The sequence below is a fragment of the Rhinopithecus roxellana genome, chromosome 14, assembly GCF_007565055.1.
Source record: "Rhinopithecus roxellana isolate Shanxi Qingling chromosome 14, ASM756505v1, whole genome shotgun sequence".
Lineage (NCBI taxonomy): Eukaryota > Metazoa > Chordata > Mammalia > Primates > Cercopithecidae > Rhinopithecus > Rhinopithecus roxellana.
The window spans coordinates 132,920,037-132,943,241 of record NC_044562.1 but is presented as its reverse complement, the minus strand read 5'-3'; the positions used below and the strand labels follow the sequence as shown (position 1 = coordinate 132,943,241).

Genomic DNA, 23,205 nt, shown 5'->3' with positions numbered 1-23,205 from the left:
TTACTGAGGATATTTGTAGAAAAATTACCAAACTTTTCTTGTAAAACAGTGGTGTTATTCTATGTAATTTATTCCCCAATGAAGAGGTTTTATAGATCAAAATTTTTAAAATTCTGAATAACCTGGGAGAAAAGTCAAAATATAGCGAAAAAGAAAATGTATATCAGTCTTTTCTTTCCTCTCGGTTTTTTTTTTTTTTTGGAGATGGAGTCTCGCTGTGTCACCCAGGCTGCAGTGCAGTGGTGCAATCTTGGCTCACTGCAACCTCCACCTCCTGGGTTCAAGCAATTCTCCTGCCTCAGCCTCCTAATTAGCTGGGACTATAGGCGCCCACCACCACACCCAGCTAATTTTTGTATTTTTAGTAGAGACAGGGTTTCACCATGTTGGCCAGGTTGGTCTCAAACTCCTGACCTTGCGATCCGCCCGCCTCGGCCTCCCAAAGTGCTGGGATTACGGGCTTGCGCCATCGCGCCCGGCCTCATCAGTCTTTTCATCCAGCACTTGTACTTTCAGAAATTTTTTCCTGAAGAGATCTCTGGACAAGATTGTTGATAAAAGCAAAAATTTGGAAATAACCTAAAAGCCCATCAATGATACAGTGATTTTAAAAGCTATAGTACATCTATACAATAGAATCCCATTTCACCTTTTCTTTTTTTTTTTTTTTGAGACGGAGTCTTGCTCTGTTGCCCAGGCTGGGGTGCATAATCTTGGCTCACTGCAACCTCTGCCTCCTGGGTTCAAGCGATTCTTCCGCTTCAGCCTCCTGAGTAGGTGGGATTACAGGCAACCACCATCATGCCCAGCTAATTTTTGTATTTTTGTAGAGACGGGGTTTCACCATCTTGGATGATGGTCTTGAACTCCTGACCTCAGGTAATCCACCTGCCTTGGCCTCCCAAAGTGCTAAGATTATAGGCAGGAGCCACTGTGCCCATCCCCGTTTCACCTTTGAAAAATCATGCAGTATTCTCTACTCAGTCGTTCCACTCCTAGGTATATGTTGAGTAGAAGTGATACATATGTTTACCGGAAGACATGTACAGGAACATTACTAGCACTATTCAAAATAGGAAAAAACTGAAAACTATGTGAAGTGCCTCTTAAGAGTAAAATGGATCATTTGTACGTTGCTTACATGTCATACTATATACAGCCTTGAGAATGAAAGAGCTACAGCTTTGTACACTAACATGGATGAATCTCATACCTGTAAGTTAAAGAGGCAAAGCACAATAGGGTGTATTTGTTATGAGTCTGTTTGTATCAAGTTCAAAAACAGACAATACTAATCTATAGTGTTACAAGGTAGAAGATTGCTTTCCTTGGGAGGATGGTGGCTAGAATAGGGCCAAACTAAGGGTCTCGGGGAGACCAATAATGTTTTCTATCTCGAGCGGGGTGCTATTTACTCAGGTTTATTCAGTTTATGAAAGTCCATTGAGCTGCATAACTAACGTTTGTGCACTTACCTTTATGAAGATCATACTTCAAGGAAAAAAAGTCAAATGAATAAAAACCCACCCAAAATTTAAAAGAGACGAGAACTGTCACCAAAACTTTTAAGTGTTGGTGCCTTTGTGGGGTAAGTTTGGGGACAACTTTACTTTGTTTATGGTACTCCAAATAATCTGCATTCTCTACATAAGTACATATCTTTATGCTCAGAAAAAAAAGAATATTAATATTTTGGAAAAATTATAGACAAATATGAGTTAATATTTTCACAAGCTCTTCCTTTATTACATTAGTATTGTTTTCTGATATTTTTCCACTTCATTTTTTTTTTTGACGCAGAGTCTTGCTCTTGTCCCCCAGGCTGGAGTGCGGTGGCGGGATCCCTCAACCTCCGCCTCCCAGGCTCTAGCGATTCTCGGGCCTCAGCCTCCTGAGTATCTGGGATTACAGGTGTGCACTGCCACGCCTGGCTATTTGTTGTATTTTTAGTAGAGCCAGGGTTTCACCATGTTGGCCAGGATGATCTCGAACTCCTGACCTCAAATGATCTCCCCGCCTTGGCCTCCCAAGGTACTGGGATTACAGGCGTGTGCCACCACGCCCAGCCTCCACTTAATTTTTAAATATTTAATTTTTAAATAGGCTAGGTGCAGTGGCTCACACTTGTAATCTCAGCACTTTGGGAAGCCAGAGGTGGGAGGAACACTTGATCCCAGGTATTCAAGACCAGACTGGGCAGCACAGTGGAACTTTGTCTTCATAAAAGAATAAAAGAATTAGCCAGGGGTAGTGGTGTGTGCCTGTAGTCTTAGCTGCTTGGGCAGCTGAGGCAGAAGATCACTTGAGTCCAGGAGTTTGAAGCTGCAGTGAGCTGATATCTACTATGTTCCAGCCTGGAAGACAGAGTGAGACCTTGTCTCAAAAAAATTTTTTTAAATTAAAAAAAAACTGTTTAATATATTATGTCTTCTGGTAGTCCAAAACACCAAAAGAAAAAGAGCATACAGTGGAAAATATGTCTCCTATCTCTGTCCTTCAGTTTTGAAAAACTGTATGTTCTTAAAGTTAGGAACTGTACTTAAAATATCTTTTTTTTTAATTTTTTCTTTTTTTGAGACGGAGTCTCACTCTGTTACCCAGGCTGGAGTGCAGTAGTGCAATCTCGGCTCACTGCAACCTCCCGTCTCCTGGGTTCAAGCGATTCTCTTGCCTCGTCTTCCCGAGTAGCTAAGGTTATAGGTGTGTGTCACCACGCCTGGCTCATTTTTTTATATTTTTAGTAGAGACGGGGTTTCACCATGTTGATCAGACTGGTCTGGAACTCCTGACCTCAAATGATCCGCCCCTATTGGCTTTCCAAAGTACTAGGATTACAGGCGTGAGCTGCCGTGCCCAGCCCGCCACCACCTTTTTTTTTTTTTTTTTTTTTTTTTTGAGGCAGAGTCTCACTGTGTCATCCAAGCTGGAGTGCAATGGCACAATCATGGCTTGGCTTACTGCAGCCTTGACCTCCCAGGGTTAAGTAATCCTCCTCCCTCTGCCTCCAGCATAGCTGGGATTATGGGTGCATGCCTCCGTGCCCATTTAATTTTTATATTTTTTACAGAGATGGAGTCTTATTGTGTTGCCAAGGCTGGTCTTGAACTCCTGGGTTCAAAGGATCTGCTTGCCTTGGCCTCTGAAAATGCTAGGATTGCAGATGCAAGCCACTGCGCTAGCCATACTTTTTCTGTTTTGTTTTGTTTTGGAGACAGAGTCTTCCTCTCTCGCCCAGGCTAGAGTGCAGGGTGCAGTGACGCAATCTTGGCTCACTGCAACCTCTGCGTTTTGGGCTCAGGCGATCCTCCCACCTTAGCCTCCCAAGTAGCTGGGATTACAAAAAAAGGTGTTTTTTTGTGTTTTTTTTTTTGTTTTGTTTTTTGTATTTTTAGTAGAGTTAGAGTTTTGCCATGTTGGCCAGATCTTTTTAATGTCAGGCTTTTATAACTTTTTAAGAAGATGTTTTAAATGAAATTGTCTTATGTTCTGTATTGTACTTTTAACTATTTCAGCTCATTTTAGATGATTTTCAGGTAGTTTATTCATCAGGCTACAATATCCAGAATAAATTCTACATTCCACAGTTGTGGCTCTTCTGTCTGATGTCCATCAGGAGAATCCAGTGCCCAAATTGACCCTGTTAAGAAAACATCACAAGGAAGTGACCACTGTGTCAATCCTGAGGTTTAACTTCAGGTGCCACTCTTGTTTGTGCCGCTATCTTACATTGGGAGACTGTGACATACTGTCTCACTTTTAATGTCTTTACTAGTCAATGATGAATCTGGTCGAGATTCTGAAGTCAGTGCCAGGGAGCACATGAGTTCCAGCAGCTCCCTCCAGTCCCGAGAGGAGAAGCAAGAGCCTGTTGTGGTAAGGCCCTATCCACAGGTGCAGATGTTGTCTACACACCATGCTGTCGCATCAGCCACACCTGTTGCAGTGACAGCCCCGCCAGCACACCTGACGCCAGCAGTGCCACTTTCATTTTCGGAGGGACTTATGAAGGTAATGGAGAGGGTTAAAACTTCACACTGAACCAGAGCTCAAGACTGGCTAATCTTTATAACAATTTGTACAAAATCTTAGGCTGTATCTTAGGATCGTATTTCATTGTTTCTTTATGACCTATGAGTTCAGCACCTCTCTGTAACTCAGCCCTGATTTTCTGCAGTGCCTCGTCTTGTGCTGCTGGGCAGTTGGCATCACAGAATCTTTGCTGTTATCCATTTTGATACTGATATTATTCAACTTATGGGCATGTTAAGTTAGATAAGGGAACCCTCTTTTTTTTTTTTTTTTAAGCCAGTCAGATTTAGCAGTGGGGGCTTAATGACACTAATTTTTTTTTTTTTTTTTTGAGACGGAGTCTTTCTCTGTCATCCAGGCTGGAGTGCAGTGGTGCAATCTTTGCTCACTGCAACCTCCACCTCCAAGGTTCAAGCAGTTCTCCCGCCTCAGCCTCCCAAGTAGCTGGGATTACAGGCACATGCCACCACGCCTGGCTAATTTTTGTATTTTTAGTAGAGACGGGATGTCACCATGTTGGCCAGGCTGGTCTCAAACTCCTGGCCTCAAGTGATCTGCCCACCTTAGCTTCCCAGAGTGCTGGGATGACAGGTGTGAGCCACCGCGCCCGGCTGACAGTGATGTTGTAAGTTCTGATAACCCAGTATCATGGGACCAACTGGAGTAGCACTCTTCCCTAAGGTCTGTTTTAGCAACTGGTTAATTTGGGGGTTTCTGAGAATATTGCCTGTGTGTTACCTGGGGGTTCTGTTTCAGTTACTGGGAGTTTTGTTCAATCCACCCAAACTTGGGAGGTGGCATCATGTAGAAGAAAGGGTGTGGGCTGTGAGCCATACAGCTCTGGGCTTTGTTCCCAGTTCTTCTTCTTACTGTGTGTGTGGCTTTGAGCAAGTCAGTTAGCCTTGCTTTGTATGTTTCTTTATCTGTGAAATAGAAATGCTAGTACTTCAATGGAAACACTGTGATGCTAATAGATAAAATGTGTAAAGCTTATGGCATGTTTCCTGGTACTCTCCAGGTTCGATTTGTGTACTCTTAATTCTGGATTGAGACGCATCACCAGTATGAGGCCATTGATATGTTTTGTGTGGTTTTCTGTTGCAGCCGCCCCCGAAGCCTACCATGCCTAGCCGTCCCATTGCTCCTGCTCCACCTTCTACCCTGTCGCTTCCCCCCAAGGTTCCAGGGCAGGTTACCGTTACCATGGAGAGTAGCATCCCTCAAGCTTCAGCCATTCCTGTGGCAACAATCAGTGGACAACAGGTTTTTCTTCCTTTTAATTTGCTGATTTTCAACTGAAATGCCAAACTATTGATCATGATTTATTGAATGCTAGCAGTACATTAGGTACGGTAATAAAAAAAGATGAAACACTCACTGATACCCGCAAGGGAAGGTAGTAGGTTTGAGAGAGAAGGATAACTGTAGGGAGTAGAAGCCAGTATCCATAGTGGTCATTTAGCTAGAATTTGTTGAGCAGCTACTAGCTGCTTGATTCGACCCTCAGTGTGATATATAAATCTGGATAAAACAGCCCGTGTCCTTGAGTCCGGAGTGTGGTTTGTGTTTGGTTTTAGCGTCAAGAACAGCCTCCCAGGGGTAGTGGTGGACAGTGCTTCTCTGTGGTTTCTCTGAGGAGAGCAGATGTGCATCTTTTGGGGTACTGGTAGGTTACCTCAAACAGTGCTCTAGTTGCAAACTTTTTTTTTTTTTTTTTTTTTTGGAAAGGGGGCAGAGTCTTACGCTGTCACCCAGTGGTGCGATCTTGGCTCACTGCAACCTCCACGTCCCATGTTCAAGCGATTCTCTTGTCTCAGCCTCCCGAGTAGCTGAGATTACAAGCGTGCGCCACCACGCCTGGCTAGTTTTTTTATTTTAATAGAAACGGGGTTTCACCATGTTGGCCAGGCTGCTCTCCAACTCCTGACCTCAAATGATCCACCCGCTGTGGCCTCCCAAAGTGCTAGGGTTACAGGCATGCGCCACTGCACCTGGCCTTAGTTGCGAACATTTATTTTGAAGTCTTCTGTTTTAAGGTTTTTTTTGTGAAATTTTGGTATCCTATTCTGCTGTGTACTTGATTAATTAAATATTTAAAATTTTTATCTGGGGAAAAAAACTAAATCTAAAAACTTTCCCTTCACGTTTTCAAGAAAAATTTATATTCCAAAGAGGTGTACTGTGTTTTTTCCTTTTGTCATACTGCTGAGTACTCTCAGAAGTACCAGAACCCTGAGCTGAGAAGCACTGTTCTCTGTGGTTTGGGAGAATGTGAGTAAGGGACATTTCAGGGTTGAGCTGAAGAACTGGTAGGGGAGCACCTGTTGGATGCTAACTGACATTTACTTAGAAACGACAAAACTTAAAGAATGGATGAATGCGGTGGTATGTGAAGGAAATTGTGAGAATGGGAAAAAATAAGCATTTGGCCAGGACAGAAAAAACAAGTGTGAAAGGTAATATCACAGATGAGAGTTTCTAAAAGTAGATATCAAAGGATGTTATCTGTTATTATTTGGGCCTGCAGCAGTTGTGGGGTCCTCATACTTCTCACATGCCTATTAGCACAGTTCATTATACAGTATGGCATGTAAAAGTAGCTCAAGCTAAATGTCCTTAGCCCTTTCCCTTGGGATGCTCACTATCTAAAAGAAAAAACCTGACCCACATTTGGAGGCAGGTGACTTCCTAGAGGCAATGGCTAAGACCAAACATGTGAAAATAACATTCTATCTTCTTTCTTTCAGGGCCATCCCAGTAACCTGCACCACATCATGACTACAAACGTGCAGATGTCTATCATCCGCAGCAATGCTCCTGGGCCCCCTCTTCACATTGGAGCTTCTCATTTACCTCGAGGTAACGACTTGCAAGTTTTGTTCAGACTCTCAAAATGCAGTAGCAGATATACATTTGGTAAAATATATAACAGAATGTATCTAGAATCAGCTTGTTAAAGTTGCGGGACAACAGTCTGCAGAATCGTGAACCAAATAAACCTCTTTTATTTAAAACGAAAAAAAGGTCAGGTGCTGTGGTTCATGTCTATAAACCCAACACTTTGGGAGGCTGAGGTGGTAGGTTCACTTGAGTTCGGGAGTTCGAGACCAGCCTGGGCAACATGGCGAAACCCTGTCTCTGCGAAGATACAAAAAATTAGCCAGGTGTGGTGGCATGTGTCTGTAGTCCCAGCTATCAGGAGGCCGAGATGGAAGGATGGCTTGAGCCTGGGAGGCAGAGGTTGAAATGAGTTGAGATTGCGCCGCTGCACTCCAGCCTGGGTGACAGAGTGAGAACCTGTCTCAAGAAAAAGAAAAAAAAATTGCAAGACAGTGGAATAAACTTAGAGCAATCCATGTTTTTAGCATGGTTTAATATGTGCTTATTATAGTTACATTAGAAGTGTGTATACTTAGGCAATTAAAATGTTTAATATGGTCTAAAATTGTCCTTTATATTGAGAAACTCCCCAAGCTTTGATAATCTCAACATGGTCTTTATTATTATTAGACTGCTTATCTGCAACATGGTCTTCATTTTTAATACATAAGTCACAAATACTAATACTGAATATTTTTTAAGTTCAAAGATGATCTTTACCGAGTTTTTTAACTTACGTAACAATAAGATGATGATGATAGTTATTTGTTGAGATGGGGTCTCACTGTGTTACCCAGGCTGGTCTCAAACTTCTTGGGCACAAGCGATCTTCCCGCTTTAGCCACCTGAGTGGCTGGGACTACAGGTGTGAGCCACTACACTGGCTGAGTAATTTATTTTTACACTTAAGTTATAGTAGGTTGTGAGGTAATAAATGAGTTTTGACTAGAAAATTTTACCTTTTATTGGAGAGTGTGAAACAGTTGGAAATTGTTGGCAAAATCAAGTTAGCACACATAAGACCAGGTTTGCTTGGTTATAGCATAACTCAGTGTTTCTGCACATGTGGTCCACAGACCCACAGGGGGTCTGCTGGGTGAAAACTGCAGGGTTAGGGTTGAAGTTAGAGTTCATAATGTGTCCGTTTTGCAATGTTGACGTCTGCTCTAATGGAACAAAGACAGTGGAAGGCAAAGTACCCGAGCCCTTGTCAGAGCTGAGGCAGTGGCATCACACTGCTGTTCACTGTGTGCTTTACCACTGTGCACACTTGCAGTTACCAGAAACAAAAAGCAGCAGCTACTTTCACTTAAGATTGTCTGTGAAGAGGCAATATGAATTATTAAATCTTTTGAATATACATTTTCTTTGTTTCCTCTGTGATGAAATGGGAAGTATACATACCATACTTCAGCTCTATACTGATTTACTATCTGAGTTTTAGGAAATATATTGATTATTTTCCTAGGGAGTATAACTCGAATAAATATAATAAACACTTTTGTTTTTCAGGTGCAGCTGCTGCTGCCGTAATGTCCAGTTCTAAAGTAACCACAGTCCTGAGGCCGACCTCGCAGCTGCCAAATGCTGCTACTGCTCAGCCAGCAGTGCAGCACATCATTCACCAACCAATCCAGGCACGTCGGCGCCCGGGGTGCATGAAGGGCTGCAGGAGAGTTATTCACTCCACTAGGCGCTAGGCACATCCTTGACCTCAGGGACTTCCCATCGAGTTGCCAAGACATAGGGAAGTTTGAAAGATGCACAGTATCATGTGGCAAGCTGTAAGAACGCAAAGGAGAGGTCATGGGAAGGCTTCCTGTTGGAAAGGCTGTGCTAATGAGGAATCAGAGAAGTGAAGAGGAAATGAAGGGGGAGATGAACAGCAGCAAGGAGGGAGTGATGGTTGTAGACAGCAGGTAGTAAAGGCTGGCTAGGATTGAGGGATTTTGATTTGGTTTGGGGGGATCTGTGGACTCCTAAAAGTTATGCATATTTGTATGTTTGTTCCAAGAGCATGGTCCATGCCATTCAGGTTTTTGTTTAAGGAAGTCTATGGCTTCATTACTACTGAAGTATAATATATTTGCAGGAAATATAGTATCTATAATTTGGGTTCTCTAGGATATGGAATATAAACTAGACTTTTTATGTATAGTAGAGAGCCACTGCGTTTTTTTGTTTGTTTTTGTGTTTTTGAGACAGAGTCACTCTGTTGCCCAGGCTGAAGTGCAGTGGTACGATCCCAGCTCACTGCAACCTCCGCTTCCTGGGTTCAAGTGATTCTCCTGCCTTAGCCTTGCAAGTACTTGGGACTACAGGTGTGTACCACCATGCCTGGCTAGTTTTTATACTTTTAGTAGAGACAGGGTTTCACCCTGTTGGCCAGGCTGGTCTCAAACTCCTGACCTCAAGTGATCTGCCTGCCTCAGCCTCCCAAAGTGCTAGGATTACAGGCGTGAGCCACTGTGCCCGGCCAAAAATAATTTTTTTTTTTTAACACAATCGCTTTGTGTATCATTGAAGTAATATTGTTGAAAGATGAGATTAGGCCGGACCCAGTGGCTCATGCCTGTAATCCCAGTATTTTGGGAGGCCAAGGCGGATAGGTTGTCTGAGATCAGGAGTTTGAGACCACCTTGGACAACGTGGTGAAACCCCGTCTCTACTAAAATGTCAAAAAATTAGCCGGGCATGGTGGCACGCGCCTGTAATCCCGGCTACCTGGGAGGCTGAGGTGGGAGAATCACTTGAGTCCGAGAGGCAGAGGTTGCAGTGAGCCAAGATCGTGCCATTGCACTCCATCTGGGGCGACAGAGTGAGACTCCAATCTCACAAAAAAGAAGAAAGATAAGATCAATCTAGCTGAATCACATACAGGAGGTCTGTCCCCTTAAGCACTTTGAGGGGAGAGACACATGTATGAAACAACTGGGTTTAAGATAATAAGGAAGAGTCTTGATTGTGACACTGGGTAGTATCTGTCTAGCCTGCAGCTTTCAAGATAAAATAAAAGACCTTTCTGGTCAGGAAAACAGAGTCGGAGGAGTATTAGGCATCTAGTAATATACGTGATACATATGAAGAGATAGAGGGAGACGAGAACCAAGACCAGGAGCTCCCGAGTGAGGAAGCTGGTGCTGTAGCCTTAGTGTAAGACACGCACCTGCACTTGGTAGGAGCAGCAGGTAAAAGGGCTGCAGACGAAAATCAAGGATGAGGAATGGGCAGAGCTCGGCCATTTAGATGCATGTTTCAGGGTTGAGAGCGAGGGAAGAATCAGAACTCAGGTGATTCGAAGAATAATGGTGGATACGTGGATGAAGCCCAGTGTGGAGCTCGTTTTTCAGAGGAAGATTTCACACATAAGTGTGATAAGGGTACTCTGTCCATGTGAAAACGTCGAGAAAGCATGTGGGCACCCTGAACCATTACCTAGAAAAGAATACTGTTACTCCTGAGTTGCTCTTGTACTTGCTAACGTAGATGGCCTGAGAGCCAACAGCTCTATTCAGCAACTGAGTAGGCCCTCTGTGGAGGTGTTGGGTTGGATGGCAGCATACAATGTCTACACCAGGAGCAACAACAGACCTGTGGCAACTCTAGATTGAAGGGTGAGGTCCCAGTGGTACCAAGAGTAGGGCAGAATTTTGACTCCAATCACATTTGCACGGGAGGGACTCATGTACTGTTCAATCAAAACGAGATTTTTTTTTTTTCCCAAAACATTTGTCAATGTTGTCTTAATAAGGGATCACCTGACCTCAGGTGACCCGCCTACCTCACTGTCCCAAAGTGCCGGGGTTACAGGTGTGAGCCACCGCGCCTGGCCTGGCTCTTGGTCTTATAACAACCTATCTGAAAAGAGAATTCCTTAATTGGAATGGTGAGAATTTATTTTTACTTGGGCAGAAACATACTTATCTGTAGGCTCAAGTTTCAAATTACACATTTAGTATTTGGCTTCCTATATTTTATTTTATTTTTGTTTTAAATGAACTGTTTTTTCTCTTTTGGTAGTCTCGGCCACCTGTGACCACCTCCAATGCCATCCCTCCTGCTGTGGTAGCAACCGTCTCAGCCACCAGAGCTCAGTCTCCAGTCATCACTACGACAGCGGCACATGCTACTGACTCAGCACTTAGGTATACACGGGGAGGATGAAGCTTGAACCTTCCTGCCTCCTCCTCCGCCTCCTCCACTCTTTTTTCTTTCATTCCTTCATTTAAGTGAATATTTATTGAGTGGCTTTTTCTTTAATGAGCTATGTAGTGTTCTAAATCCTGGGGCTAAAGCTGTGAGCAAAGAAATTCCTGCCCACACAGAGCTTCTGTTTTTAGGGGCTGGAGAGACACAATAAATATGTAGGTTTTTAGATGGTGAAAAGTGCTTTGGAAAAAATAAGGGTAAAAGGGATTGGGAGTGACAGGGTGGGTGGTGCAGGGGACTTACAGTTTCATGTAATGTGGTCGGAGAGAGCTTTGTTGATAATACATTTGAGTAGAAAATGAAAAGATGCAATGAAGTGAGTGAGCTGTGTGGTTATCTGAGAGAAGAGTACTCTAGGCAGTGGAATACTAGGAAGTGCAAAGGCTCCAAGACAGGATTCTGTTTGCCACTTACAAGGAGCACCAGTGAGGCCAAGGTGGCAAGAGTTAGGTTTGGGAGGTAGCAGGGTCTCCAGATCACATAGGCCCTTAGGAGCCACGCTAAGGACATGGACTCGGCTGGGGCATGATGGAAAGCCTTAGCAGAATTTTCAGCAGAGCAATGCAATGATCTGAAGTTTCATTTGGTTCAGCCTGGTTGCTGGATAGAATAGGCTATGGAGAGGCCAAGTTAGAAGCAGAGGTTGGGTAGAAGGGTATAGCCAGCATGTAGTAGAGATGAAGATGGATGTAGAAAGACATGGTTAGATTCTGGGTAGATCATTATTATTTTTTGGAGGGAGGGTCTCGCCCTGTCACCCAGGCTGGAGTACAGTGGCATGATCATGGCTCACTGCAGCCTCAAACTCTCAGGCTCAGGTGATCCTCTTGCCTCAGCCTCCCAAGTAGCTGGAACTCCAGATGTGCACCACCATGCCTAACTAATTTTTTTATTTTCTTGTAGAGACAGGTTCTCACTTTGTTGCCCAGATTGGTCACGAACTCCTGGGCTCAAGTGATCCTCCTGTCCCCATAAGTGCTGGGATTACAGCATGAGCCACCATGCCTGGCCCTGGGTAGATTTTGAAGGATAGAGTCAGGCAGATTTCTGAGGAATCACTGGAGCAGGGGGCGGGGGTATGGGAGTGTGAGAAGGAGAGGAGTCAGGATTATTTATTTGACAGTACTAGTTGGCCTATACACCTAACAGAGTGGAGGAGAGTGGGATTTTTGGGAAAGGAGTTTTATACTTTGATTTTAGGCATTTGAAGGTTGTGATGGCAAGATATAGTGGCTCGTGCATGTAATCTCAGCACTTTGGGAGGTTGAGGCAGGAGTATCACTGGAGTCCATGAGTTTGAGACCAGTCTGGGCAACATAGGGAGATCCCATCTCTATAAAAAATAAGCAAGTAGCCAGGCATGGTGGTGTGTACCTGTGGTCCCAGCTACATGGGAAGCTGAGGTGGGATGATCGCTTAAGCCCTGGAGGTTGAGTCTATAGCAAGCTGTGATCGTGTCACTGCATTCCAGCTGGGGCAACAGAGCCAGACCCCATCTCCACCAAAAAAAAGGAAAAGGATTTAGGCTGGGTGCAGTGGCTTGTGCCTGTAACCCTGATGCTCTTGGAGGCCAAGGTGGGAGAATCACTTGAGTCCAGGAATTCAAGACCAGCCTCAGCAACATACCAGTATCCCACTTCAATAAATAAAAAATAAAAAATAAAAAAAAAAGATAAGCATGGTGGCATGTACCTCCAGCCCTAGGTACTTGGAGGCTGAGGTGGGAGGATCGTATGACCACAGGAGTTTGAGACCACGTGAGCTATGATTGTGCCACTACTCTTCTAGCCTGGGCGATAGAGCAAGATCCTGTCTCTAAAAAAAACGAAGCAAAGAATATTTGCAGAGCCATACAGGAATAAAGTCTGGTTGGTGAGGGATAATCTTAAAGGCTTTTTGTGAGTGACACAATCAGGGATGACATCATGCTGTTTTTCCTCATGATCTCCAAGTCACATTACAGGGCGGTTGGGGAGGGCCGTTGATTCTTGCCGTGGGTTATATTGAGGGAAGGGAGTCTTTGGCAATAGCGCAGACAAGAAGGGATTTACTGAATCAAAGCAAGGATAGTAGGTTGGAGAGAGGAGCCGTTAGAAGCTAGGGAGGCACCACTGGGACCTGTCAGCTGGAAGCTGGGCAGAGTGGTGAGGAAGAAAGGAATTGGAGATGTCTCTTTGGTTTCCTCCTTACTTGTCCTAGTAAAAGGAAAAAGGAGAACAAGGGAAGGAAAGCAGGTTTTAGAAGAGATTGAACTTTGGGATACTGAGTTTATCTGTGGAACAACCAAGTGGCTGTTGTCAGTATGTGGTTGAAGAGGTGTCTGTGCTAGAGATAATGGGTTTAGGAGTGATCAATGCGTGGGCCACAATGAAAGCCTTCAGGTGTCTATCCAAGGGTACTAGAGGGTGAGAAGAGAACCTAGAACAGAATTCTGAAGAAAATTATATTTAAATGAATAGCAATGCCTGGAACTTATCTTTAGCCATTAGCTCTATTATTTACTTGTGTGACATTAAGCAGGTTTTCAATTCCCCTGATCCTTTGTTCTGTCTTCAATAAAAGGGATACTTTACTTTGTGGCAGTTATTAATAAATGTGTTACCTGAGGTACAAAGAGACAGAACCACCCAACATAAAATAGACTACTTGTTGCTCATTTTAACTTTATGAAAGTTAATATATTCAGGTGGTTTGAGGAAATTCACAAAGTATAAACAGATATACAGTCATCTCTATCTATGGGGTCTTGGCTCCAGGAGCCCCTGCAGATGCTGAAATCCAAGGATGCTCAAGTTCCTTCATATAAAGTAGCATAGTATTTGCATATAACCTACGCGCCTCCTCCCATGTACTCTAAGTCATCTCCAGGTTACTTAGAGTGCCTATTATGATGCCTACACATCACCTCATTCATGTGGATTCTGTGTAGCACTCGGTGCTCAGCTAATTCAAGTTTTGCTTTTTGGAATTTGGGGAAATTGTTTTCCCCTTGAATATTTTCAGTCCATGCTTGGTTGAATCCATAGATGTGGCACCTATGGATACAGAGAGCCAACTGTATGATGAAAACTAGGGGTAGGCTTTTGATTTTTATTTTTTGCCTTTTTATTTTTAATCATATTGTCAAAGTATCTTTTCCATTGTGTTGAATGTTTTAATAAAAAACTGGATACTGAATTTTGTTGAATGCATTTTTAGCATTCACTCATACAACACTAGCAATATACTGCAAGTGGTGAATTAAACAGACAAAAACCCTAATCAGATGATTTTTCTCTTTATATCTACAATTACAATAAATTCCTAATGTCTAACTTTTTTTGAATTCTGCAGATAGAAATTTTTCAACAGACCAATTTCCATAGAAGAAATAGAAAAAATTTTAAGCACTATCTCTCACAGAAGCACCAGATCCAGCTGGTTTCATAGAATTCTTTTTTGAGACAAGGTCTTGCTCTGCCAGCCAGGTTGGAGAACAGTGGCTCAGTCACGGCTCACTGCAGCCTCAACCTCCTAGGCCCAAGTGATCCTTCTACCTCAGCCTCCCAAAGCTGCGACTATGGGCACGTGCCACCGTGCACCATGCCTGGCAAATTTTAAAATGTTTTGTAGAGACAGGGTCTCCCTATGTTGCCCAGGCTGGTATCAAACTCCTGGGCTCAAGCGATCTACCTGCCTCGGCCTCCCAAAGTGCTGGGATTACAATTGTGAGCCTCCACACCCAGCCTTGGTTTCATAGAATTCTACCAAACCTTCAAAGGGCCAGATAAAGCAGCAATAAAGAAATTGGTTCAAGGTATAGAGAAAATAGTAAACTTCCAGAAAAATAAAAGTCATATCTTAATTTTTCTGCTAAATACATTCAGTCTGTCAGTTCTTTGACCCTTGTCTTTTCAGTCATTACTTGGTTGAAAGAAATTGATTTCCTATCACTTTCTTCAAAAAGGACATATCTTAAAGCACCAATATTTTGAAATTTTACATGCTGAGAATCATTTCCCAGTTATACTTAGGCAATAGTTTGGCTGATTAAGTGTTTTATTATTTCTATATTCTTTCCATGACTACTTGATGGGTAGTTTTTCCTGTGTCTTCTAGATCTGGATGTTACTGCACAGAGTCTGTTTTTTTTTTTTTAACCCCTTACAAAGGCCCTAGCCTTTTTGCCTCATTGCCTGATTCTTTTCATTGAATATCAGCAAATTTAATGGCATTTATTTTGTAATGACCATTATTTATGGTTTTGTTCTAAACATGGTGTGCCTTTTCAATCTGTAGCATAAAACTGTATCTATTGGCCGGGCACCGTGGCTCATGCCTGTAATCCCAGCACTCTGGGAGGCTGAGGCAGGCAGATCACTTGAGGTCAGGAGTTTGAGATCAACCTGGCCAGCATGGTGAAACCTTGTCTGTCAGCTGGGCATGGGGCCGGACGCCTTTAATCCCAGCTACTTGGAAGGCTGAGGCGGGAGAATCACTTGAACCCGGGAGGCGGAGGTTGCAGTGAGCCAAGATTGCGCCACTGCACTCCAACCTGGGCAACAGAACGAGACACCGTCTCAAAAAAAAAAAAGAAAGAAAAGAAAAGAAAAACTGTAATTATGAACAGTTTTTGTGAGTCATATCTTTTTTTTTTTTTTCTTTGGGGACCTAGTCTTGTACTCTGTTGTCCAGGCTGGAGTGCAGTGGCGCAGTCTTGGCTCACTGCAATCTCCGCCCCCTGGGTTCAAGCGATTCTTCCACCTCAGCCTCCCGAGTAGCTGGGATGACAGGCACCCACCACCACCCCCGGCTAATTTTTGTATTTTTGGTAGACACGGGGGTTTGCCATGTTGGCCAGGCTGGTCTCGAACTCTTGACCTCAGGTGATTCGCACGCCTCAGCCTCCCAAAGTGTTGGGATTACAGGCGATTCCTAAGTGTTGAATCTTTTTGCACTCCTGTGTCATTTTTTTAACTGTTCCCTTTAATGTTGTTTTCATAGTCTTCTCCATCCTTGACTGCATTTTCAGCTTTGTCTCTCATGTTCCACTTCTAATTTTGCCTTCATTCTTGAAACTGCTGAACAGTTGCCTTCTGTTTCTCTCGAGCTCTGCCTATATATTTTGTCTTCTTCTGTTGTTCTCTCATCATTTCCACTGAGCTCTTAGTCTTTGCTTTGTGTTTCCATTTCATAGAAGTGGTTACTTCATTAAGGTTTAAATTCATGGTACAGTGTTCATCTGCGTAGTGAAAGCACTTCTGGTGTTTCGTTCCACCTTTTGTCTTTTAGCGTCTTTAAACAGATGCTGTTTTAGATCTTTTCTGAGTATTCATCTTTGATTGGATTGACTTTATTCTGGATCCCCTATTTGTAATTGGTTCTTACTGTAGCCTGGACTATTTACTGGGTTTGGAGAAATTTTCCAAATGACTCAGTGTCCTGCGTTTGAAATTTGTTGGCCATTACTTCATTCCTGTCAGTGCAGATAGACCACTTAAAATGGCAAAGCCTCTCTTCCCTAGGTCTCCCGCACGCTGTTCCCCATAGATGGGGCTTTTCTGTGTCTGTGTGATTCCTGGTTTAACCCTAGATCCTTTGCTTTTTAACCCTTGGAACTGTTCCAGATGCTGCTCCACTGCCAGCTCCATTCCTGCTGTTACACAAAGATTTTGGTTTTCTCTGTCAGTTTGTGCTCCTTATTTTGGAGCATTACACTTCATTACTGGATTTTATCCCCAGAGTTAGAGCCCCAGAAATTCTCTCTTCAGGCTGGGGAGGGTGGCTCATGTCTGTAATCCTGGCACTTTGGGAGGCTGAGGCAGAAGGATTGTCTGAGCCCAGGAGTTGAAGACCAGCCTGAGCAACATTGTGAGAACATAGTGAGACTCTATCCCTTTTTTTTAAAAAAAAGAAAAAAAGAAAGCAATCCTTCCTTCATTGGCTCCTGAGTCTCTGGTTATCCCTACCTTTGGCAGTTCTTCTGTCCTGTGGTTTGAGATTTCAGATGTCTCCTAATTTTGCGAAAAGAGGATACTATATTTCCCTTTTTTGTTTTACTATTCTCTGAGAGGAGAAGGAGAAAATACCACACTGGCAGTCTCTGCCTACAATACCCTTGTCCTCCAAATAAGCCAGTCATACAAGGACCTATCTGAACACTGGAGGATAATCACAAGTCCGTTTATCATTTAACCCCCATATTTTCTGTAGATGTCAGATCACTGAATTGGGGCTCTATCCTTGGAGTTGCCTTTCAGACTGTTAACAAAAATTTTAAAAAGCTGATTTATGGGAGAAGTACACAATTGGGTATCCCTAAACCAAAATCCATAATAAGCCAAAATCTGAAACTGAGCACTGACATGACACTCAAAAGAAATGTTCATTGAAGCATTTCTGCTTTTTGGATTGGGGATGCTGAGTCAGTAAGTATATAATTCCAAAATCCGAAGCACTTCTTATCCAGAACGGTTTAGATAAGGTATATTCAACCTGTAATATGGTGAGTAAGACAACAGACTAGGGAGCACTTTCTGAATGACCTTACTCCCTCTGACTGTTTTTGGTATGTGTAGATGAGTCAGTATGAACCTGTCAATGTTAAATATTCAGACTGGATTTTTTTTGTTGTCGTTTGTTTTTGTTTTGGAGACAACGTCTCACTCTGTCACTCAGGCTGAATCACAACTTGATGCCCATCTATAGTCCCAGGTACTCAGGAGGCTGAGGTGGGAGGATACCTTGAACCCCAGAGGTCAAGGTTGCAATGGCGCGATCACAGCTCACTGCAGCCTTAACCTCTGAGCTTCAAGCTATCCTCCCGCCTCAGCCTCCTGAGTACCTGGGACTATAGGTGTATGCCAAGATGCCTGGTTAATTGTTTTATTTTTCATAGAGACTGGGCCTTGCCATGTTGCTCAGGCTGGTCACAAATTTCTGGGCTCAAGCAGTCCTCCTGCCTCAGCTCCCAAAGTGCTAGGGCTGTGTGAGCCTCTGCTCCCATCCTCAAAATGTTTTAATCAAAGTCTCTTTCTTTTGCTCCCAGTGCCCCAAATTGGGCTAGTGAGAACCCCTTTGAGCTGGCTCAAATGTCTTTTTTTTGAGACCCTCTCATCTGTTGCCCAGGCTGGAGTGCAGTGGCACAGTCTCAGCTCACTGTAACCTCTGCCTCCTGGGCTCTCAAGTGATCTTCCTGCTACGGCCTCCCAAGTAGCTGAGACTACAGGTGTGTGCTACCACGCGCAGCTAATTTTTATATTTTTAGTAGAGGTGGAATTTCGCCATGTTGCCCAGGTCAATCTTGAACTCTTGGACTTAAGCAGTCTGCCTGCCTTGGCCTCCCAAAGTGCTGGGATTACAAGCGTGAGCCACTGTACTGGGCCTGGCCCAAGTTTCCTTTTGATGACTCCTGTTAACCTTTGAGTACTTTATTCTTTTTGATACATGATGTATCAGGCTTTCTCCTGTTTTGTTTTGTTTTATTTTGTTTTGTTTTCAAGTTTTCAAATCAGCCATTTCTCCTTGGTTCTCTTTAGTGGAGAGTAGTATTTGTAACCCAAGTTCTGGGTGTTAAAAGTGTTCGTTGTTTCTGGTGTGTCATTGCTTTTGGGCTCTTTCTGGTGACAGAGGTACTCAGCATAGTAAAGATAGTCATGTCTTCCTGCTGATATTTTCCTCTTTATTTGTTTATTTTATTTTATTTATTTTTTGAGACAAACTCTTGCTGTGTCACCCAGGCTGGAGTGCAGTGGTACAGTCTCAGCTCACTGCAACCTCTGCCTCCCAGGTTCAAGCCATTCTTCTCCCTCAGCCTCTGGAGTAGCTGGGACTATAGACATGTACCACTGCACCCGGTTAATTTTGTATTTTCAGTAGAGATGGGGTTTTACCATGTTGGCCAGGCTGGTCTCGAAATCGATCCACCTACCTCAGCCTCCCATAATGCTGAGATTACAGACCTGAGCGACCACATGTTTTAAAATCTTATGTTAATTCAAAATTTTGGGCTGGGCACATTGGCTCACACCTGTAATCCCGGCACTTTGGGAGGCTGAGGCGGGTGGATCACGAGGTCAAGAGATCAAGACCATCTTGGCCAATATGGTGAAACCCTGTCTCTACTAAAAATACAAAAATTAGCCAGGCATTGTGGCACGCTCCTGTAGTCCCTGCTACTCGGGAGGCTGAGGCAGGAGAATTGCCTCTACCTGGGAGGCAGAGGTTGCAGTCAGTTGAGATCATGCTACTGCACTCCAACCTAGCGACAGAGTGAGACTCCGTCTCAGGAAAACAATTTTTTTTTTTCACTCCTTCACTGGTAATGGACACATATTGGTATTTACAGATGAAATTTAACATTAGAGTTGTTTTCTGTTTTTTGTTTTTTGTTTGCTTTCTAAGGTTTTATACTCATTCATTACTTAATGATGGGGTTACAGTCTGAGAAATGAATAGGCAGTTTTGACATGCAAACATCATAAGAGTATGCTTACACAAACCTAGATGGTGTCGCCTACCACACACCAAGGCTATGGTGCTCTAACGATTGCTCCTAGTTTGTAAACCTATACAGCCTGTGACTGTATTGAATACTGTAGGCAGTTGTAACACTATGGTATTTGTATATCTAAATGCAGAAAAGGTACAGTAAAAATACAGTGGAAAAGATTTTAAAAAGAGGCACCTGTATTACTTGTCCATCTGACATAAATTAGCCTCTTACTTTTTGTAGATTACTACTAAATAAGAATACTGAGTAACTAACTTCACGGTTCTTTTTGTCCTCCAGCTAGATCCCACTAACCGGAGTGGCAATGTGTTTGAATGTCACTTGAAGTGATTCTTTTTATTTTATTTTATTGAAGACAGGGTCTCACTCTGTCGCCCAGGCTGGAGTGCAGTGGTGTGATCACAGCTCGCTTTAGCCTTGGCTTAAGCGGTCCTCGGTGTGAGCTGCCGCATGTGGCCTCCCCTCTGATTTGAATATCCAACTTTGTTATATTGTCAAATTTTCTTGCCAGGGTTGCCATTTAGTAGCTTGCTACCAATTAATTTGGCATCCTCTGTTGATTTCCCTTCCAATCCTGAGGCCGTCATAACTGTAACATTTTATCATTTTAGGAATGTTCCTACATTTGCTAAGGAATGATGTAAAATTGAGGGGAAGGTCCGTGCTTCAAAAGTCATAGTTTAAGCTGCTGTTAATCAAAGTTGTCTCTGATATTTCTTCAGGAAATTTGTCAAAAACTTATAGCGTGTAAATTTATAGTATATTTTGAGATCTATCCACAGTTAAGTGCAATTATTTTAATTTTTTATGTAGACAAGGTCTTACTCTGTGCCCCAGGCTGGAGTGCAGTGGCGCAGTCATTGCTCACTGTAACCTTGACTTCCTGGGCACGAGCTGTCCTCCAGCCTTGGCGCCCCCCAAAAGCACTGTGTCTGCAGGTGTGAGCCCCCACCCCTGACCTAAAGTGCAGTTACTATAATGATATTAACTCAAGTCCGTTTTGGAGTGTTGATTAACTATATTAAGGATACTGAGAACAACTAAAGGTTAATTTCTTCAGTTTGTGGTACAAATTGATGGCTTTTGAAACGAGACAAACTCAGTGCGTCTTTTGCCTCATCGGTGTGATTAAAGACCAAGTATTGGTTTAACTCTGAACTTCTTAGACCTATGAAAAAGTATGACTTGCAGGACTGTAACCTAGCACAAGATCGTAAATGACCTTTCCTGTCTGCATTGTGTTTTCATTATCTTTTCAGTAGGCCAACTTTGTCTATCCAGCACCCACCATCTGCAGCAATCAGTATTCAGCGTCCTGCCCAGTCGCGAGATGTCACAACAAGAATCACACTGCCATCTCACCCTGCATTAGGGACGCCGAAACAGCAGCTTCATACGATGGCTCAGGTAAAACCAGAGTTGGAGAACCACTGTGTACTTGGCTGAGTAAAACCAAAAGTGGGCAGTGTGCTGAGGGCCTGGCAGTACTGAAGGCATTGATTGTGTTTACCTGGGATGCAGTGGATAATGTTCTTGTAACTGTGTTGTGGGGTTTCCCTCGTAGAAAACGATCTTCAGTACTGGCACCCCAGTGGCTGCAGCCACCGTAGCACCTATTTTGGCAACCAACACCATTCCTTCAGCGACTACAGCTGGTAAGTCCATAACCCTCTTCCTTCTACCAGGGAAAATGAAGGCCAGAGCGGTGGGTTAATTTTTCATTTCTCACCTTCAGCCAGAGAAAAACAATGGGCTAGAAAAATTATCTTAAGTTTTTCCAAGAGTTTTCCCAGGTTTTTGAGAATCTGTAATGTGTGCAGAGAAGTTCTTGTTAAAGAATTTCCTTTCTTCCCCTACTTCAGGATCTGTGTCACACACGCAGGCTCCCACCAGTACCATTGTTACCATGACGGTGCCCTCCCATTCCTCCCATGCTACTGCTGTGACCACCTCGAACATCCCCGTCGGTAAGTGGCACGCTGCCTTCGACAGAAGCTCACACGGAGTGCTGTAGCCCCTCTGACTAGGCCTTCATGGTGATGGCTAGTATTGATTTTCACAATTGTTGATTTCCTTTTTTTTTCCTTAAGTCTCACTCTGTTGTCCAAGCTGGAGTGCAGTGGCGTGATCTCAGCTCACTGCAACCTCCACCTGCCGGATTCAAGCAATTCTCCTGCCTCAGCCTCCCAAGTAGCTGGGACTACAGGCATGTGCCACCACGCCTGGCTAATTTTTTTGTATTTTTAGTAGAGACAGGGTTTGGTATGTTGGCCAGGTTGGTCTTGACCTCGTGATCTACCTGCCTCGGCCTCCCAGAGTACTGGGATTACAGGCATGAGCCACTGCGCCTGGCCCAGTTGTTGATTTTCAAAGCAACACTGAATATGACTTGTAATATTATGTATCATGCAGACTTGGCATTGATGGTAGGGGAAAAAGAGTATAACAATTCTTGAGTACTCAAACTTTAGTTTTGACTTGCTTTCTTATCAAACTATACCTTTTATAAAAATAAGCAATACTGACATAGACAAAAACAACAGGAAAAGCAAAGATCTGGAATGAGGAAAACTTGTAGACTTTGACAGATTGTTCAGGGAAAGTTCTCAGTGACACAACAGTGGGAAAAACACCAGAGCTCAGGCATGTTCCCCAGATTTGCATCTGAGTGCAGCCCTGCAGTACGTCACTCCCATCCTAGAATTTCTTCTAGGCTTTCTTTATTCTCTTTCTAAGTATATGTATACTTTGAATTTTTTTAAAAATCCCTGAAAAGTTTCTGGCAGTCCAACTTCAGTCATCAAGATCAGGGATTTGCACACTTTCTATAAACATTTTAGGCTTTGCAGACCACATAGGTGTGTGTCGCCACTGCTCAACTCTGTGTCGTGAAAGTAGCTGTGGATAGGATGTAAACAGACTGTGCGCCGATGAGACTCTGCTTATGGATGGAGAAATTTGATTTCTTTCTTTTTTTTTTTTTTTAAGAGAAAAGGTCTTGCTGTCATCCAGGCTTGAGTACAGTGACATAGTCATAGCTCACTGTAACTGGGGCTCAAGCTATCCCCCCGCCGCAGCTTCCCCATTAGCTGGGACTACAGGTACATGCCACCATACTCGGCTAATTTTTTTGTTTGTTTTTTTGAGATGGAGTCTCATTCTGTCGCCCAGGTTGGAGTGCAGTGGCATGATCTACACTTACTGCAACCTCCGCCTCCCGGGTTCAAGCAATTCTCCTGTCTCAACCTCCTGAGTAGCTGGGATTACAGGCGTGTGCCACCACGCCTGGCTAATTTTTGTATTTTCAGTAGAGACGGGGCTTCACCATACTGGTCAGGCTGGTCTTGAACTCCTGACCTCATGATCTGCCTGTCTCAGCCTCCCAAAATTCTGAGATTACAGGTGTTAGCCACCGTGCCTGGCCTCTGGCTAATTTTTAAAAATTTTTTGTAGACTGGGGGCAGTGGCTCACACCTGTCATCCCAGCACTTTGGGAGGCTGAGGCAGGGGGATCACTTGAGGTCAGGAGTTCGAGACCAGTCTGACCAACATGGTGAAACCCCATCTATACTAAAAAAAAATACAAAAAAAAAAAA

General features: G+C 43.5%; 1 protein-coding gene across 10 annotated transcripts in view; it reads left to right on the top strand.

Annotated features, from left to right (window-relative positions):
• Nucleotides 1–23,205, top strand: part of SAP130 (Sin3A associated protein 130) — an 82,581-nt gene that overhangs the window by 5,311 nt on the left and 54,065 nt on the right. For 8 of the 10 annotated variants that reach the window (XM_030916663.1, XM_030916659.1, XM_030916662.1 and 5 more), the window contains exons 3-10: nt 3,773–4,008; nt 5,134–5,292; nt 6,777–6,888; nt 8,422–8,546; nt 10,930–11,054; nt 20,869–21,016; nt 21,174–21,264; nt 21,472–21,576. In XM_030916663.1, the coding sequence (XP_030772523.1) occupies nt 3,773–4,008; nt 5,134–5,292; nt 6,777–6,888; nt 8,422–8,546; nt 10,930–11,054; nt 20,869–21,016; nt 21,174–21,264; nt 21,472–21,576 (1,101 nt within the window). The remainder of the gene's footprint in view (nt 1–3,772; nt 4,009–5,133; nt 5,293–6,776; nt 6,889–8,421; nt 8,547–10,929; nt 11,055–20,868; nt 21,017–21,173; nt 21,265–21,471; nt 21,577–23,205) is intronic. The other 2 variants (XM_030916658.1, XM_030916656.1) reach the window with 1 other exon arrangement.